The sequence below is a fragment of the Macadamia integrifolia genome, chromosome 11, assembly GCF_013358625.1.
Source record: "Macadamia integrifolia cultivar HAES 741 chromosome 11, SCU_Mint_v3, whole genome shotgun sequence".
Taxonomy (NCBI): domain Eukaryota; kingdom Viridiplantae; phylum Streptophyta; class Magnoliopsida; order Proteales; family Proteaceae; genus Macadamia; species Macadamia integrifolia.
Genome location: NC_056567.1, coordinates 27,633,492 through 27,652,319, shown reverse-complemented (window position 1 = coordinate 27,652,319; position 18,828 = coordinate 27,633,492). Strand labels below are relative to the sequence as shown.

The window sequence follows — 18,828 nt, the reverse complement described above, 5'->3', positions numbered from 1 at the left end:
AGTCCCAATTCAATTGGGATTGTTGGCTTGTGCTAGGTTTTGATGCCATTAGCCCATTACATATGTATTGAGATTCTTTAAGAGCCCTTTATTAAGATTTGAAATGTTGATTGAATTTGATAGCTTTATGTTACCATATGGGCAACTTCATTTATGCCTTAGACATTTGAGCACCTTGGATCCTATTTCTCCATGATTGGGCTCCTTCCAATATTATAAAAAGCCCACAAAGGCAAAAGGAGGCACAATAGACAAATAAATATGTTTATTAAGGCTTTCTATGGCTGCAAGAGATAAGAAAGAAGGGAAGCCAAATTAAATCAAAATTTAATTAAAACTTTTGTAATCATTGTTTGACATGATTGCATAACTAACTCAAAATCACTCTAAACTTTGTTATTAAATTTTTATTTTATGTTCAATTTAAAGAAAAATAAAAATTATTTAGAAAATTATTATAATCAAATATAGCAAGAATTTAAGTAGGTTACACAATCATCGTTGCCAATTTTTTTTTTTTCTTTCATTTTCCCCTTTTCAACCAATCTCACATCCCTTCCCTTCTTTTTACTTACAACCAGACGACAAGACTCTAGATTGTAATTTTGACTATAGTTTTGACCTTGGTTGAAATCTAAATATACAACAGAAATGCCCTAATGTCAACCGAAATATGGTCTATTTCGGTAAAAAACCAAAATGGTGATTTTGGTTGCCAAACATTTGGATTTTGTCTTTAAGCTTTTGCAAGAATTTTTAAGTATGATTATACATAATCAAACAAATAGAATGGAAGAAAACACACACAAACACACAAAATGATAATTTGATTTTGAACACTATGTTGCTACCGTAGACTACTAGATTATTTCCTTTATATAACATATTCTATACATTATTTAGCACTAGAATACACAATATGCAATAAAAGTAATGAAAATATGTACTAACTATTAAGAATGAAAAAAACAAAATTCCTCTTGAAACTTACAACATTGATCAAAATGAACTTCATGAAAACAGTCTTTTATATTGAACATTATAGTGTTTCGATGAATGTCAAAAAACTGACTGAAGCATTTAATTCTAGTTAAGACATTCAACATTTGTCAAAATCAAAATGAATCATCAAAATTTTCAAACCTAATCGGACACAAAGCATAAAGAACTAAAAATTGTGAAGAAAAAGTAAACTTTATGTAATATATTAAAGTCCTATAAACCAATGTGTAAGTCAATCAACTCAACAATATATAAGAAAAGTGGTACTAGAGTTTACTACTTTACTCTTTGCACTCAAATTTTGGTCATAAATAGGTTCCAAGTTCTATTTCTAGAAGTGATTTTTTTGGGTAGAAATTTCTAGGCATGATTAAAAAAAAAAGAAGTCAAAATGATGGAAAAAGTGAAATATATTGGAAAATGACAATTCACATCAACTTCCACGTGGCTCAAACTGGCGGCGCTATGTGCCAAGTCTCTGGAATTAGGTTCCTCTTCCTAAGAAAACGTTTAGCATCAGAAAACTCTGGTTGTTTTCACACATTTGCAGTTTTGATTTTTATGTTTTTTATTGCTTTTAGATTTGGTGAAAATGCAGTTGGAGTGGAACTGTTGAAGCGGTTCTCAAGTAACAGAGAAAGTTAGGCCAACTGTCAGTTTCCATGATTCACTTACAATGGAAGCAAAATCTGTTAGATTCTTGGTCACCATCTGAAACCCAACTCCACCTGCCTCCCTTCAATCATTCTTCTTCCTTTCCACTCCTCTTCTGCTTCTCAATCCCATATTTACAGTTCTAGTTCATGGTCTCCAGCTATACTGTGATCATCAATCATGGCTTTCATAGTTTTGAGCTATGGTTCTGAGGATAGGCTTATGGTCTAGTTACTATCTCTAGTAAATTTCATCACCAAAGAAACTGCTTAAAGGGTTTTCATGAAATTTGACACTTGAACAGCCAACCATCCTCCTCTAAAGAGCCCAAAACCTGTTTGGTTTTGGTTCTCTGTGAAGTGTGAAATATGAATACACGTTACTATTTCCCACCAGATTCCTTGTTTGGCTCCGGAATTCCATTTTCATTTCCATCAATTTCTTCCACTGGAGGTGGGCATGTAGCCATTGGAGGTCGAAATAGATCAGCAAGAATCCCTCCCTCATCGTTCTTGATGAGGACTGCAATGAGGATCTCAAGAGCAAGTTGGTTTAATTTTTTGAGAAGGGTCTTCCAGTACCAGAATGGGTCAAGGTCTGATATTGGATCAAATCCTTTCAATTCTAGGTCTTGGATCACCTTGGAGTTCATAGCCTTGGCTGTTCAGATAACTGTCATATCTCTCACTCTCGCGACTTCCAGGGATGAGAAGCCATTGTGGTCTCTAAGCATATGGATTGTTGGGTATGACATTGGGTGCCTTCTTACTCTGCCCCTACTGTACTGGCGCTATCAGCATCGTTTTGTGATCCAAGGAAACTCTGATTTTGAACAGCAGAGAAGCAATGAAGAATCCAGGTACTTACTCTACATTGATCCTCCTTTCTCTAATTCTCTTGTTCTTCCTTGTAAAAATCATCATCCCATTAGATATTTGGAAGCAAAGATTACAAGTAGCCTTGATTGGTTCCTTCTTTGTAAACAGATCACATTTGATGAACAAATCCAGGACTTTCCTTGAACTGTTCTTTGCAATTTGGTTCGTGATGGGTAATGTTTGGGTCTTTGATTCTCGCTCTGGATCCTTCAATCAAGCTCCGAAGCTTCATGTGCTCTGCATAATGCTGCTTGCTTGGAATGCTGTCAGCTACTCTTTTCCCTTCCTACTGTTTCTGTTGCTTTGTTGCTTTGTGCCATTGATCAGCAAGCTCCTTGGTTACAACATGGGCATGGGTTCAGCTGATCGAGGGGCATCTGATGATCAGATCTCCCAGCTACCCAGCTGGAAATTTAAACAAGTTGATAGCTGTTCAAAGCCCGGTGATGGTGCTGAGTGCATTTCAGACCCTGGAAATGAAATTCCAGTGAGTAATTATTCCTACTCCTTGTTAGCAATTCTAGAGTAGAACAAGAGATACTCTCATTCTTCAGACTTGGGTAGTTCTTATAAGCCTTTATAAGAACTAGCCATTAAAGAGAGTGACCAAGCTCTCATAAGCCTTCACATTACATCCAATGTAGAATCATTGGTTTGTGTGGAACCCCAACATCCATGATCTATAATGAACTAATGGATTTCTCTTTTGGTTTTCTTGCTATTGGAATTCAGGAATGCTGTATTTGCCTGGCCAAATACAAAGATGAAGAAGAGATTAGACAGTTGCCATGTAACCATATTTTTCACCAAAAGTGTGTGGATCAGTGGCTCAGGATTATATCTGGTTGTCCTCTCTGTAAACAAGATCTGAAGAGGTGATAGATAATAAGAGGAGAGCTGAAGAAAGGAAGGAAAGCTTTCATTTGATTGTTTAATAATCATGTACCTACCTAATTATTTTGAGTGTGTACAGTTTGGGTTTGTTTGGATCCCAAAGGGAAAATCAAGATATCCCTTAAAGGAGAACAAGATGCAGTATATATCAACACAATATGATAAAAGTACAGATCGGGATGCAGCTTGAAAACATGTTTGTTTAAATGTCTCAAAGAGGGAAGGAGGAAGATTAGACGGATTAGACCCTTACATATACATATCCCCTTGCAGACATTAAGCCATTAGAAAGAATGATTAAAAGAACTTTCAAGGAAGTAAAGAAGTGAGCACATTTTGATTATGAAAAGAAGCTTAACATATCTGCTGGCTTGCTTGTTAGCCTCTCTGCAGGCATGAACATTTTAAGAATCATGATATATTGCTAACTTGGTGATTCACATTAATAAAGGCAAACTGAAACCATCTTTCCCTAATTGGTATTGTTTGAGATTCGGAATCAAATTGCCGATCAATTCAGATGGGATTAGGCCAAACCTGGATCTGATTCTGGCTGATTACTATCTTTCATCAGGCTAATTTTTGCCAATTCTCCGGCCGACGAGAATCCATGGAAGCCAATTCCACTTACTTGAACCATGCCTATTGGTGAATATGTAAACCTGACCTCAAGAAGTATGAACTTCAATAGCTCTGAATCTACCTTAACTACTAAGAAGTGGTTGCTAGACCCAAACCTATAGCTCTGAATCCATTCCCATACCATGATTGCCTGCCATGGAAGACTTTAATGGACATGGATAGGTCCATATGCCCATCTCACCCACAGAGTTTTAGATCAATACAAGTATGTATGAAGGATTAAGTTTTCCTTTAACCAGAAAATAAGGAAGAATTCCTTCTCCACTAGTGATGTGACCTTATTGTTCATGAATCCAATTATGGATCAGTAAATAGTGTGATTGAATAGAAATGTTTTCATGCTGTAATCTACGAAGCTCAATTACCTTAACTATCAGTAACAATGTGGGGCCTTAAATTGGTGTGACTGAACCTTACCCAGTATTAAAATTTGAAGAAAGAAATTGCCACATCACACATTTTTCTTGGCAAAGATATTGGATTTAAGAATATCTATCTTTTGTATATATTGCTATGGTTGTTAAAGAGGAATCTCTTATTCCAATTTCACCTTTATGGTCAGAGGAATATGTAAACTAGCTCTTGGCCTACTAGCTCCCCATGGATGAACCACCGAATAGGTTCAATTTGTGCCATGGAATAATTACCAATTAATTGAACTTCTTTTGCATTATTTAGGTTTGTCAAGTCATGTTCAGGTAAAGTAGGATTCCATACTTTGGTTGAAGGTTATTCAGGCTGCTATTGATTCTATTTTAGTTGATACATGAGAACATATTCTCTAATCCATTGGGTAAAGTATGCCATCACTTCTATGTCTATCTCTCTTTGTATGATACAGTTTTGTTGCATCTTATTGGCGTGGTCTCCTATACCACTTGTTTATGAGAATCCTCTCCCAATATATGTTAAAAAAGGGAAAAAGGTGGACACGATCCTTGGCTGCCCAGCCAAGTGTCTACTTCTCTCTTCCTTCCCAATGAAAGAACCCTTGCCCATGACTGTCCCCCCCACCTCCCATGTGTGGCTTTCTTGTAGCAGGCAGCGTGCTCGACCCTCTTACCATAGATAAAGGTTTAGTTCAGTATGTCCAGTCGGTCTAGGCTGGAAATTGACCCCTCAAGAAGTGGCTTTCAAGCTTTGTATAGAAACAATATTACTTTTAAGGGGAATCTTCCCATTGGTTGAACCACTAGCTCTAGGATAACTAATGAGCCCAACCCTCTCACTACCTTTAAAATCCTAAGCATTTAAAACATTATATTTTTTTTTTGGATGAATGGAAAATGTATTAAACATGAAGGGGAAACATATACGACAGATAAGCCTAATCCGTCAAAACAAGGGCAAAGGCCTAGACTAGTGCCAGTGTAGAAAGATCACGCTACCCTTGTCCTGTGCACTGAAGATGCTTTCCCCACGCTCTCACATTGACCGTGGATCTAGGGTACCCCATGCCAGACTGGCAGGGTCCTTTGGCTCTTATCTAATATGAGAAGAGAAATGGTTGGACAAGCTGGTGGAGTGCCCACTGCCCAGCCTGTCTCACACTCTCTCCCCTGTACGTACTGGCCAGCCTTCCATCCCAAACCTTCGATTGGTTAAGCAGTTAGCTCCAAGGAAAATTGTGGGTGCCAACCTTGTCCCACTAGATAAATATCTGGTTGTGTAACACGTTTTTCTGTCTAAACTCCATTTGAATTTCTGAATCACGTGAAGTTATTCTGTACAATCCTCCGTTTTCCCGTTTTCATTTCAGCTTTTAGGGTTCAAACAAACAAAAAATGGCCCGCTTGTAACAACTAACAACAGTACAACACAACTCATTCAGAATCTAAATATATAAACCGCAAAAGAAATAGCATTCGTGATAATTCTTGTAATGGCAGGTTTGTACGGAGCAGCAACTGATCTTAAATCTACCTTTCTCAATGTCTACTCGGTCCTCAAATCCGAGCTCCTTCAAGATACTGCTTTCGAGTTCACTGATGATTCTCGACAATGGGTCGAGCGGGTAACTTTACTATTTCCTTTTTTTCTCACTTTTTACGAAAATAGTTCATTGCCATGGATTAAAGTAAATCTCTCACTCATTTTATGGGCCTAAATTGCCTCCCACTTAATTATATTATAATTTTAATTAATGTGGACATCTTATCTTGTGTTAATGCTTTTCATGGATTTGAATTCAGAAGTTTTGTTTTGATTGCTAGTAGTTTCAGTCATTGTATGATATTGCCCAGCAAGCCTTTCAGTTTCCTTGAAAAGTGGGTATGAGTGGATTGTTTAGGCTAAAATGACTACTTTTTGTTGGTGAGTCAATAGGGTGGATCACCATTCTGCTGTAGTTTGAGTACCTTTCTGGGTACATATCCTCCAAGTGACATTATGATATTGATTCCTGAAATCAGGTTTTAATGGTTCTGCAAAATGGCTTGCTGGATTTCTTTTGTGAGGGTTGCTGATTTGAGCTCTGCAAAATTATAGATTGCCGAAATACTTGGTCAAAATTTTGTGGCACATAATGTCATGATTTTGCCATTGGGTGTGGTTTATAAGAATGATGCTCCGCATCTATTTGATGACATGCCGTAATGGTATCTGTAACTCATGAGATGTGGTTTTTTCACGAAAATGTGATTAGTTTGGTAAACCAGGACAGTTGGCAACAGTTTAGCAGTTCTTCCATAAGATCAAATAGCTTTGTGATGGGTCTCGCTAGGAAGATTGAGATTCAAGATTAACAATCATGGATCCATAAAAGTGATTTTTCAGGACATGATTCTTTCAATTGGATGATCCCATATTACCTTTTGGATGGTATGAAGAAGTTCAAAAACAATTGAACCAGCTTGAGAAACTTTTAGGCGTAAGTTCATTGTATAAATTGTTTTGAGCTTAGAAGATCACCTTAAGAAAACCAATTGCGCATATAGACATGCATGGCACAATTAGGTTAGATGCTTCAGTTCATTCCTGTATTTTTTGTACAGCTATCCAAACAAAAGTATCTGAGCTGATTCACCTTGTATCTTCTCATTGAATAAAAAAGACTATGCATGCCCTAGGGACTGAAATCTTGTGACATTTCTCATAGGTTTGGATAATTTCTGCCTTTTATACCAACCGAAAAATAGCAGAATTTACGTTGCCCGTTTCCATTGGGGCTTTAATCTATATGGTGGTCCAAAATGTTTCACTGATATTGCAGTTGTTGGTGCCATACATGCAATATGAACTAAAGGAGTATAGCTTCTTCACAGAGGCTAGGTTGTGTAGGAGGTCCAATACTATCATAAAAATTATAATTTTCGTATGGTATGTAAGACTCACATTGTGGGTACATAATATTAATTTACAGAGAGGAAACTACCATGGATAATCCAACTGCTAAAAGCACTAACATCCCCCACCACCACCAAAAAAAAAAAAAAAATGTTCAAAGCACTAACAAAGATTCAATTTCTTCTCACCTTTACATTTAATTTGGCCATCCCTTGGGTTACTATCAGTTTAGCTTAACTCTTGGCTTATTAGAAGTTTAGGTGTCTTTTTCATATAGAAAATGCATCTAGCATTGACTGTATTAGGAAATAATTTTTTATTGTCTTTGTTGCTTCAAGAAATTGCTTGAAGACCATATGCAAGATTACTGACAACCTATGGAACCTGATAATTCCAAATATTTCATCGCTAAAAAGTCACCACTAGTTTTCATAACATTTGTTTTGCGAAGTTCTACAGATTTCTACAACATGTTCTAACCTGTACAATATATATTTCTAATGATATATTTTTTTTTCAATAGTTGAGCTTGCGAAAGAATATTTTTTTATGGCTCTGTCATGGGAAAAGCAAATATAACACTAAACATGATGTTGATAGAATTGTCGACATGAGAAATCTGGTTGACTAGATTGGATTTTGTTAAAGCAATAAAGCCATGGCAACAAGGATCCAGGAAAAAGAATAAGAATAGCATAAGAAGAACTGAAGCATTAAAAATTGATGTGATAATACCCTTGCATTCATGCTGACTTGGTTTATTATTATTATTTTTTGGGGTGTTCAAGCTTCTAATCATGTCTGTATGCCTTGTTTTTTTGCAGATGCTGGACTATAACGTACCTGGAGGTGGGCTATTGATTTTTATTCTTGATTCATTTATTTATTAAAAGAAAACTTTGGTCAGTATTTCATGATCTTTTTGTGTCGGAGCTTCTATCCTCTGGTAAAGGGAACTAACTGCAAATAAGCATTATTGGAGTAGCATGCTCCAAATTTTTTTTTTCTACAGCCGATTGATTGAATCCTTTTATTGCCAGGGAAGTTGAATCGAGGACTCTCTGTGATAGACAGCTACAGGTTGCTGAAAGATGGGAAGGAATTGACAGAAGATGAAATTTTCCATGCATGTACATTGGGATGGTGTATTGAATGGGTATATAGAGAATTCTTCTCCTGCTTTTGGTTGAGTTTTGAAGTAATTTTTACTAGTGCAACTGTTTCAGTAGTTGTTTTCCTTTCAGCTGTTGTAGGTGATGTAATCTAACTTTTCTTGAGAAAAAAAATGCAGCTTCAGGCATATTTTCTTGTTCTTGATGATATTATGGACAACTCCCACACCCGTCGTGGTCAGCCTTGCTGGTTCAGAATGCCTAAGGTGTGCATGTTTGTGATCTGTGCATGTATCCATGCAGGACATATTCTGGGGTTAATTCTGTTATTTTCTTATGGTGGTTTGGCATTTCTGTGATTTTCATTTAACTTGGCTCTGAAGGTTATCAAAAATCATATGATGCTTGTCTTAGGTTGGTCTTATTGCTGTTAATGATGGGATCCTACTTCGTAACCACATTCCCAGAATTCTTAAAAGACACTTCAGACAAAGGCCATACTATGTGGATCTTCTGGATTTATTTAATGAGGTGGTTGTCTCAAATATGGAATTCTCAATTAAATTTTGGCCAAATGCTGAAAGTTGTGGCTGATTCCTATCATGCATTATCAGGTGGAGTTTCAGACATCTTCAGGACAAATGATTGATTTGATTACAACAATTGAGGGGGAAAAAGATCTATCGCGGTATACATTGCCCCTGTAAGTGAGGAACACTGCAAGTGTCTCAGTAACACGATAGATCTTGAGATTTTTGATAAATGTGAAGCATCTTTATCTCACATTCAGCACCATACACATGGCTGACCTCTCACGATCTTTACCTTTCGTTGGTTGACCTCATGCATTGTATGAATACAGAGCAAAAAAGTAAGACATGCCATTGTTTACTGCAGTCATGAGAATTACAGAGAGAAATTTTCAGCTCTTGGTAATTCATTTGACTTTGGTGTCCATGCTGGAAACAGTGCATCACTGCACACACACTATATACACATTCCTTCAACACATCTATGACTGTTCCATTGATCAGATGTGTGTTGAATATTATGGCATGAGATACATGAAACCAAAATTTGTACTCATGATGGACAGTAAGCAATTCATCATTACGACAGACATGCCACAGTGTTGTGCTGTTCTGGCCTTTGTGCTACCCATATGAAGGGAATGGCAAGGTAAAATAGAAACTTGGTGTATAGCAGACTTTGAGGCTTCTGAAAATATCTTTCTGCTCTTTTTAAGGTTTCACTATGCTGGCCTGTCTATAGCTAGTATTTGCATTTGTGATGAAGACAGTCTATTGTTACTTTACTTTTAAATTTTAATCATGTTACTCTTCTATTTTCCCTTTGCTGATTTATAAAGTGTTTGGGATTTAATGCAGTCATCATTGCATTGTTCAGTACAAAACTGCCTATTATTCATTTTACCTTCCGGTGAGTAAAAGGTTATATGTAATTTGTATTTAGTTTAACTATATTACGTGGTTCTGACTATTTGAATTCACCTGTTGTGTAAACTTGCTCCAAAAAAAAAAAAAAATCAACGGTGTGGTCTAGTACACAAATGGAAGCTTCAGTTTCTGAATGTGTCTGATGATCACTGTCTTGGTTCATCTTTGCTCTCTCTTTTAGTTTTCAGTCTTTTGTTGAACCAAAATTTTTGGTTTTCGGGAGGTACACAAGGAGTTTTTTTTTTTTTTTTTTTTTTTTTATTCCTAGAGTTTAGTACATGTTTGAGGATGATGAATCCCAGTTCTTTCTTCTTGGTTATTCCTAGAGTTTAGCATATTGTACTGGGTCTTCCGGTTTTGGGGTTTTTCCAACTTCCACATCAAAGATTGATTATTAAAAGCTGTGACTTTTGAAGTTCATCAATATTCACTACAACTGGTTCCTGAGATTTTTCACTATCTTCGTCACCCCCTAGTGGAAACTTTGGCTACCGGGGGAAAGGTTACACCTGCATTTGCATGTAGTACGTAACTTGTTGCCTTTGTGTAATTTGTATGCCTATATGCTCCATGAATATGCTGAACAGTTCTCTGCACAATTTGCATTTTGTGTTAATTAGTTGCACTGATGAAGATATTTTCACTCCCAATGAAATGATTGATGCAGATACGGCTGCCCTTTCTTGGTTGGACCAGCATGACCGGCTTTGGAAGCCAAGAGCCAAGAAGAACCGGTCCAGCCCAGGGTTTTGGTCCAACAAGGGTTGGAAATAAAATTAGTAGTTTACTTAGTATTTTATTTCATGATTTTAGTTTCCAGACTTGAACGTAGGAGTAGGATTTATTTCCTTGCTTTGGTTTCCTTTTATAGTTGTTTCCTAGTTTAGGCTAGTTTCCATTCCAGTTAAGTTTCTAATTTCATGTTCCTATTTTTCTATATATTGGTTGTAATCGACTGAAGATTTAGAGAGCAATTTGATTATTGAATGAATGTTTGAGTGTGATCCTCCTTTCCCCATCTCTACTCTGATTTCCCCTCCCTTCCCTAAGGGTTCTCCATCAATGATTATTTATTTATTGCATAACATGTTGACATGTGCTGCTTGTTTTCACTGTATGTCAATAGGTTGCATGTGCATTGCTTATGTTGGGTGAGAATCTGGACAACCATTTGGATGTAAAGAACATACTCATCGAAATGGGAACCTATTTTCAAGTCCAGGTGATTTCTGTGTGTATAAATTCTTGATTTTTTTTTCATCCTTAATTTTCTTAGGAGTTTCTTTGTCTTTGGTTTTAATGAACTGCTGCCATCTTCTTTGTAGGATGATTATTTGGACTGCTTTGGTGATCCTGAAGTGATTGGTAAGGTAAGATTCAGAGTTATGCCTTTTTTCTTATTGGTTCCTTTTGATCTCTGGTCTATCGATCTCTGACCTTTTTGGGAGTCTTTACCCTTTGGTAATGTGCGTTATCAGATTGGGACAGACATTGAAGATTTTAAGTGCTCTTGGTTGGCTGTGAAAGCACTTGAACTCTCCAATGAGGAACAAAAGAAACTATTATATGTAAGTGGTGCAGTTCTATGCATTTTTTATTTTTCCCCCTGTTAGAAGTTGTATAAGATGTACTTATCTGTCATGAGGTTTTTTTATAGGAGAACTATGGAAAGGCAGATCCAGTTTGTGTTGCAAAAGTAAAGGCACTTTATAAAGATCTTGATCTTCAGGTTTGAGATTAGTCATGTCTTTTACATTTCCAGTTGCACGGTCTTAAAAGTTAAAACAAAGATTGTTTTATATAAAAGTTTGATGAATTAGGGAACTTGTCTGATGATATAGAAATCTGGGTTCTTTAAATAGTTAATAGAAGTGATTGACAACTATATCATTTGAGGGTGGGGTCCTAGACACCTATAACTGCCATTTGGCAGCTAGTTACGGCTCCAATTCAGTGGACATGTTCAATCATCACCTACTCAAATGCTGAATCCTGGACCAATCTGACTTCTATGCATATTGTTGTAATGCTCTTAAAATTGGTTGCAAACTCAATGCCTTCTGTAATTGTCTAAATAAGAAAGATGGCTGGAAAAACAAGGAGAAAAGTATCCGACATGGTGGGTCATGCAGTGGAGTTGGGCCACCAAATTTCTCATGTGATCTATACAGGGAATAGCCCTTTTGTACAATGGGCAGAATGCCAAATAATCTTCTCCACAATAGTCCACATGGCAAAAAATGGAGGTTGAGTTTGAAAAAGGGTTCCCACAATGGCATTTAGGAACATCTTTCCTATATTTTATATCTTTAATGCCTTAATTTATTTTAGGAAAAATACTTTAGATATTTGAATAAGTCATTTCCTGCTACATATTGCATTACTGCTTGCAATAAATTTGTGTACAATATATATGCTTTGGAATTTATATTTGACACTTGATGCTCGTTTTTAGATCTTTGGGATCCAAACAGCTGAGAATTGGATAGTTTGTAGTGGGATTGGTTAGCAACTTGGCATTGATCGACTCCAACTCTGAGAATCATTGGAATTGAAATTTCTATCAAATAGGTGGATGTTTCAACTCCGAAGAAACATGAAGGTTTGCCTATAAGTATTGGAATCTCAAATGCCACCTAAAGCTAAACTTTATCCTAATCTGCTAAGCAAATACCCATGAATTATTTAAATTGAAACACCTTCAATCCAAGTTACACTTATGCAAAATGCGAAGTGGTCAAAGTCCTGGGCTGGCCCTTCCTATTCTAGAACCGAAGTCTTGAAAGATGGAGCTCTCTGATTGGATATTTTACTTTCACAGCCACCTTTGTGAATAGAGATAGTCACTTTATGACTTCAACTATGGTCACTCTCATCTTTCTTTCCTACTTTCCAAATGAATGCTTGATGTATTTTGTTTTGTATCGTATCTGGTAAATTGATATATTTCATTATGTTATTACGTGTAAAGTTGGTTCTTTAGACAACCGTTCTGATAGGTTAGAAAAAACGGTGGTTTAGTTTGAATCACGTGGAGGACTATCCTATTGTATTTTCTGCTGCCAAAGTTTTGCACATTTTCAAAGCTTTGTTCTGCCACCTGGTGTCTTTTTGGACTGAGATTTAATATATGGGGTTTTTTTTTGGGGGGGGGGGGTGGTGTTGCAATATATAAGTTGTCCTATTGATGACCAAATTTGTAGAAGCATCATATATCAGGCAGAAACAAATGGGATTGGTTTGAGCATAGAAGGATATCTTCAAATTTTGCTCTTTACATGAAGCATGGTGATTTGCATCATCTGATCTTCAGATCAAGTTGATAAATCTCATTTGTGATCTTTTGGGGCATTTGACATAAAAGGGAGTACAATGGAATTGGTAAGAACAACTGAAAGATGGTATTAAGAACAACTGAAAGATGGTATTAGGACTCTGAGACACCATAATAAGATGGAAGGGTAGAGTGCTGCATTCTTGAACTTTAAATTCCTGCATTATTTATTGAAGTCTGGTTTTTTTGTGACCAAAATTTGTGTCTTCCATGCACATTCAGTGATGTTGCATATGTAGATTTGGAGTTTCTGTCCCCCCATACATATGCTACTGACGGCTTGCATCGTTTTAATTCTGTAGGGTGCATTTGCTGAGTATGAGAGCAATAGCTACCAAAAGCTGGTATCATCAATTGAAGCTCATCCAAGTAAATCAGTGCAAGCTGTGTTGAAGTCCTTTTTGGGAAAGATTTACAAGAGGCAGAAATAGGGAAAGTAGCAACAAGAGGGGCATGGGAGGGCCTTGAAGTAGAGTTTTGATTCGTTTCCCCCCCATAGTTTATGTTTGTTTTTCTCCTTGTGGTGTTTGTGTCCTATTGCAGGTCCCTTTCCAGCAAGGTTTCTGCCCTTTCAACATTTTGAATTTCATTAATGTGTAGAGGGTAAGCTCTAGATCTCTCTCTCTCTCTCTCTCTCTCTCTCTCTCTCTCTCTCTCACACACACACACACACACACACACACATATGTATGGGAAAAAAAACCCTGTCCTGCTGGAGACAGGGTGCACGAAAAGATGACGCTGCCTCCGTGCACCAGGTGCTGAAGAGTGCGTGCCCTCTCATTGGTCTCACACACTGGTTTTTCCTGTGCCAGTAGGAGAGAGTTCTTTCGCCCAATATATCCTGCAACAGTAGATGGTAAGGATTCTCTGAATAGACACCCTCTCACATTTATTTTTTAATTATTATTTCTCAATTTGAAAAAAAATTAATATAATAATACATGCGAGGGGGCTTAGTATACGTCTAGTAATTACTTCTCTCCTAAGGATCAATTTCCTGATTTAATATGATCATTAATGCCCAAAATAATCAAGATGAATGGCTTTTTGGCCATGTCTTTGACTGTTAATCAGGATGGTGGAAATTCTCATAATTTTACATGTTTTGTCATGGGCAACTGATCTGATTTTGATTTTCGAAACTCTGGATACTATCTGATCCGTATTATATTAATAGCGATTGATATAAATACTGATACCCCGTACGGCAAGCGACGCTTCCGTGGGACCAATGGGCAATAGTGGGTATGTCAAGATTTAAACCCACAATAAACCCACAATCAGTCAACTCAAAGGATGATGAGTTGAGGGTATTTTCACCACTAGGCTACCAACCCCATTGGTAATATTGATACCAATTACTTAAAAAAGTGATTTGAAGATCCAAGAGGGACCATTATTCATGCAGGAAATACATTTTATGAGAGCTACAGTCGGTGAGATGGGTTTCCTAGAAGAACAATGTTCAAGTCGAACAATCTTGTCTTGGCCTGCAGCTCAAAAGGCAAAAGAGCTTGGCACGCAAGCGTTAGTGTGCCGTGTGCCATACTCTCACTAGGGCTCTACCGCAACTGAAAATGCTGAGAATAAGCCCCATATGCTATTCTTCTCATGGTAAAAAAAACTTTATTAGTATTGGTACTGACATCAGTAGCAATATTGGCATTCGTAACGACCTCAGATGACATTAATATCGATGGTAATATCGATGCTTGATCGGATAGTTTTGCCCCTCGAAATTACTGATATTTAGTTTTTTGGACCATTTTACCCTCTATTATTTCCATATCATCACAATGGGATGTTCTGGAGGTGTTTTTTTCCCCTTCCATTTCTTTCACCTTTTATCTTGACCAATTGTAGATCTATGTTGTTAACCCCATTTAGTTGGGAAAAAGCTTTGTTGTTGTTGTATGATATTGGTGATATCAATATGTATCGATTGATACAATTAATATAATATCGATACCTAAAATCGTGGGCTCGACCGTAGATAATTCATGATTTTTTTTCCATAAAGAATTTGGTTGAGCAATAATTTAGCTCAAATTATATATGGAGATATTTAGAAATTTTTCTTTTTTAATTTTTTTTTGGGGACTAATCCAGTCCAGAAAGAGAAGAAAAACTCTAGAAGGAAGGATCATCACAAATAAATTTATTTGAAAATTTTGAAAATCTTTGCGAAATTCAATAAAATAAATTTAAAAGGGGAAAAAACTGAATTTTTTGGTCTTGATTTTTGTCGCTCTTCATTTTAGATCAAAATGAATATTCGAATTTGGTAGCTATGACCTATGAGAGGGTAGGAATTTGTTGACTATAATAAAAAAATGTAATTTAATTCATAAAAAAGGCCGGTTTTCAAACATGCTTGTGTATCTTAAATGGTCAACCCTTTAATTGTTGAATAAAAAAATATTTAATTCTCATGTGTCTATGAAAAATATTTAAAATATGGATTAATCAAAATATGGGAAAGTGTTTTCTACAAGGAAACGTGGTACTTGCATGTGCATGGGGATCAATGGGAGTATAAATGGAATCATCAATTGAGGTGGTATTTTCACCTTTCATGGGGGGGGGGGGGGTAGGGTCATTTTTGCGTTCTATTGTGTTTGGGAGCAAGAGCCAAATTTCCCCTATAGAGTTCTTTTTCCCTCAAATTATATAATTTTGAGTTTTTTTCACTCATGACAAAGAACAAATCTCTTAATTAATCCATGAAATTTGACCCTTTGATTGGATTGAAAAGGATATGTTAGAGCTTTGAAAATGGGGATGCAGTCTATCCCAATTGGGACCCCTAGTCGGAGACTAGGGTTAGGGCTTACTTGGAACTGAGTCTGGCATATTTTTCACCAATCTTGATTGATTTCGGTCCAGCCCCTAATTGGAAACTAGGGTCAAGACTTATTTAAAGGTGTTAGATGGTCCTATCTCGTTTTGATTCAATTTACTATGAGGTAGAAACCAAAATAGAGCAGTTTATAATTGTTTTATTGTTCCTCGATGGTTTCATAGAAAATGCTACAACCAAAAATGAAAAATCTACACACATTAAAAAATAAAAATAAAAAATAAAAAAAATTATTTAAGGTTAATTTACAACGTCATCCTTGGAGAATGCCAATATTGAAGGGACACTATATCTCTTTCACCAAATTGGATTCGGAGCCTTTGCCGTCAATCAATGTTATAGAATATATCAAGAATGCTGACATCAACAGTTTTTTTTTTTTTTCTCTTCTAAATGCCATTTTGCCCTTAAAAATAATGGAGTACCAAAATTGCCCTTAAATGTTTTATTCCCCAAATCGATTGAAGAAGAAAACCTAACTCACAACTCAACCACCGGCGAGCATCGGCGATCGTCTCATCCATTCGAATTTTCTCATACAAATCGAGACGATTAGGGGTGAAGAGTTCAGTCAGGTATAGCTTAGGGAGGAAGCGCCAGTAAGGGCCATACGAAGACCAGGTCATGGCAGAGTAGTTGAATAAGTACTTGCTGGCGGCAGTTTTGGGTCGAGAAGCGAAGCTGTGATTGTGGGTTTTGAGGAGTTGTTTGGCCATGGGAACAGAGGATCCTTCTTCTTCCTCCTCTTCTACTTCTTCCTCATCTTCTCTGCAAAATCTTCCCACTGGAAAGAAGGAACCCAGAGGACCTTGAACTTACCAGATTCCTCTCTCTTATCTTTCATGTTTGGATCATTGTTCACTTCACGTTTCTTAACAAAGCCATCACGAGCATCTCTAAAGCTTTTGATCAAAGCGAAGAACTTCTCTTCTTCATCTTCTTCTTCTAATTCCTTTTTGAAATCTTTTCCTTCTTCCTTCATTTCTTCCAATTGATCAGGAACGCAATGGCCGTCGGGGATAAGTTGTTCTATACCTGAATTGAACTCCTCTATTTCCTTCTCTTGATCCCACCCAACGCCAGCGCTGCCGTCCCCGCTGCTGCTTTCTTCTTTCCCTTGGATCAATCCCAACAGTTCCTTTAGCATAATCATCGTCGATTATGATAGCAGACTGATCTGTGGAGGCGCAATGCCACGATCATTGAGACACCAGTAAGTGCGTTCTATGAGTAACCGAGCAAACCCACTTCGAATGGGAAGGGCATTCTAGAGAAGTGAAGCTCCAGCATCTTTCATGAAGAGCATGGCCAGGACGGTTATGCTGGTGCCCCCTGGTACGGCTCGGCACCAGTTGTGTTCTGTGCCTCTGACAGGTCCACTACCCTTTTGCTCCAAATTTGTAGCCAGATCCATTGTTTGGGGCTTCTCAGCCATTTGAGAGAGAGAGAGAGAGAGGCCCTTGACTCTCATCGGCTATTGCTAATTTCTCAGAGCATATCTCCAGTTCCTTTAAAAAAAAAATCCAGAACAATCGCCGTGAGTCCTTGCATGAGTCCCTGGTCACCGTGAGTTCCTGCTAGTCACTGTGAGTCCCTCCACATCGTCGTTTGTCACTACCGTTGTGATCGTTGATGCTCTGGACGATCTTCGGTGCTCCATATAGTAGCTATCGATTTGGGGATGGGTACTACTCATAAGGGCTTAATTGTCATTTCACAGTATCACTTAACAAATACCGATAGCCGGGGTCCGAGTCCAAATTGGTGAAAGAGAGGGATGTACTTCTAATATTGCATTCTACAGGGGGTGGCGTTGTAAATTTCCCATTGTTTAATGGGAAGAAGAAAACTAACTAGTGTTGTGGCTCCTACACTAGCGTGGTGGCTAATGAGACGTGCATCGAGGCATACAACATGGGGGATAGGGTGTCCATTTTGCAACCCCTTTGTCTAGGCCTGGGTGGTGTTCTTTTCTCCTTATTTAATATAAAACTACTTTCATATAAAATGCATAAACAATTGTTTGACATAAACATATTCTATCTTTTTGAATCTTGAATGATTAATTAAAAAAAAAAAAACATAAATAATTTCATCAATGTGAGATGAGGCCATAAGGATGTCAAATATTCAAGAATGTGTTATTTATTTAATATGTAAATCAAAACCTAATAAAAACCATAATTGAACTATTTATTAAATGATTTTATGATTTTAGTGCAAATGAATTGGTTCGATTTTAATAAACAATTTCAATTTGACTTTATTAGGCTTATTAGACTGATTATGATAAATTATTCACTGATTATAGCCAATTTCAATCCAATGTGGAGCAAATTCGATCAGGACCAATTTGGATCCCAATGAAAGTTCTTAATCCTTGGACTTAGTAATGATATTAACTATTTTATTTTTTCTTCTGTAAGGATGACATAATTATTCACTATTTTGGTAGTCAAACAAAACATCAAATCACCTTAGTTGAAGATATTCTCTCTCATGGACAAGTATTTTAATCTTGGAAGCATTGTTCTAACTCTCTGTCGAAATCGAAATTTCTAAGATTTGAGCCAAAATGTTCAAAATTTCGTTGTCTTGTTTTGGGTTGAGCCAAAACCACAAAAAAGATGCGAGATTTAGAACTATGCTTTGAATCAATATTTGTTGGAATCGGATGGATTTACCCTCTCTCCTCCCCTTAAATGTA

The 18,828-nt window shown here is 37.0% G+C and overlaps 2 protein-coding genes across 3 annotated transcripts; both read left to right on the top strand.

Annotated features, from left to right (window-relative positions):
• The first annotated feature begins 1,459 nt into the window (after positions 1-1,459).
• Positions 1,460-3,666, top strand: LOC122093404 (E3 ubiquitin-protein ligase At4g11680-like). Its single transcript, XM_042663741.1, has 3 exons — positions 1,460-2,515; positions 2,643-3,021; positions 3,267-3,666. The coding sequence occupies exons 1-3, from the start codon at positions 2,025-2,027 to the stop codon at positions 3,411-3,413; spliced, it is 1,017 nt and encodes a 338-aa protein (XP_042519675.1). The 5' UTR covers positions 1,460-2,024; the 3' UTR covers positions 3,414-3,666.
• A 2,117-nt stretch (positions 3,667-5,783) lies between these two features.
• On the top strand, positions 5,784-14,222 carry LOC122094335 (farnesyl pyrophosphate synthase 1). 2 transcript variants are annotated; one of them, XR_006144738.1, is made up of 13 exons: positions 5,784-6,084; positions 8,180-8,204; positions 8,396-8,511; positions 8,647-8,733; positions 8,882-8,998; positions 9,082-9,170; positions 9,856-9,907; positions 11,051-11,146; positions 11,250-11,294; positions 11,403-11,492; positions 11,582-11,653; positions 13,561-13,861; positions 14,017-14,222. XR_006144738.1 is itself a non-coding variant. In XM_042665102.1 (12 exons), the coding sequence occupies exons 1-12, from the start codon at positions 5,953-5,955 to the stop codon at positions 13,687-13,689; spliced, it is 1,050 nt and encodes a 349-aa protein (XP_042521036.1). In that variant the 5' UTR covers positions 5,784-5,952; the 3' UTR covers positions 13,690-13,871. The 2 variants fall into 2 exon arrangements, 1 of the variants encoding a protein (XP_042521036.1); XM_042665102.1 differs by lacking the exon at positions 14,017-14,222 and having other exon boundaries at positions 13,561-13,871.
• The last annotated feature ends 4,606 nt before the right edge of the window (positions 14,223-18,828 follow it).

Bases quoted from the DNA above. Each gene is read 5' to 3' on its own strand.
- LOC122093404 (XM_042663741.1), top strand. From the start codon at position 2,025: ATGAATACACGTTACTATTTCCCACCAGATTCCTTGTTTGGCTCCGGA. The intron at 2,516-2,642 runs GTACTTACTCTA...CTTTGTAAACAG, and splicing joins AGAAGCAATGAAGAATCCAG to ATCACATTTGATGAACAAAT. The intron at 3,022-3,266 runs GTGAGTAATTAT...ATTGGAATTCAG, and splicing joins ACCCTGGAAATGAAATTCCA to GAATGCTGTATTTGCCTGGC.
- LOC122094335 (XM_042665102.1), top strand. From the start codon at position 5,953: ATGGCAGGTTTGTACGGAGCAGCAACTGATCTTAAATCTACCTTTCTC. The intron at 11,493-11,581 runs GTAAGTGGTGCA...GTTTTTTTATAG, and splicing joins AACAAAAGAAACTATTATAT to GAGAACTATGGAAAGGCAGA. The intron at 11,654-13,560 runs GTTTGAGATTAG...TTAATTCTGTAG, and splicing joins ATAAAGATCTTGATCTTCAG to GGTGCATTTGCTGAGTATGA.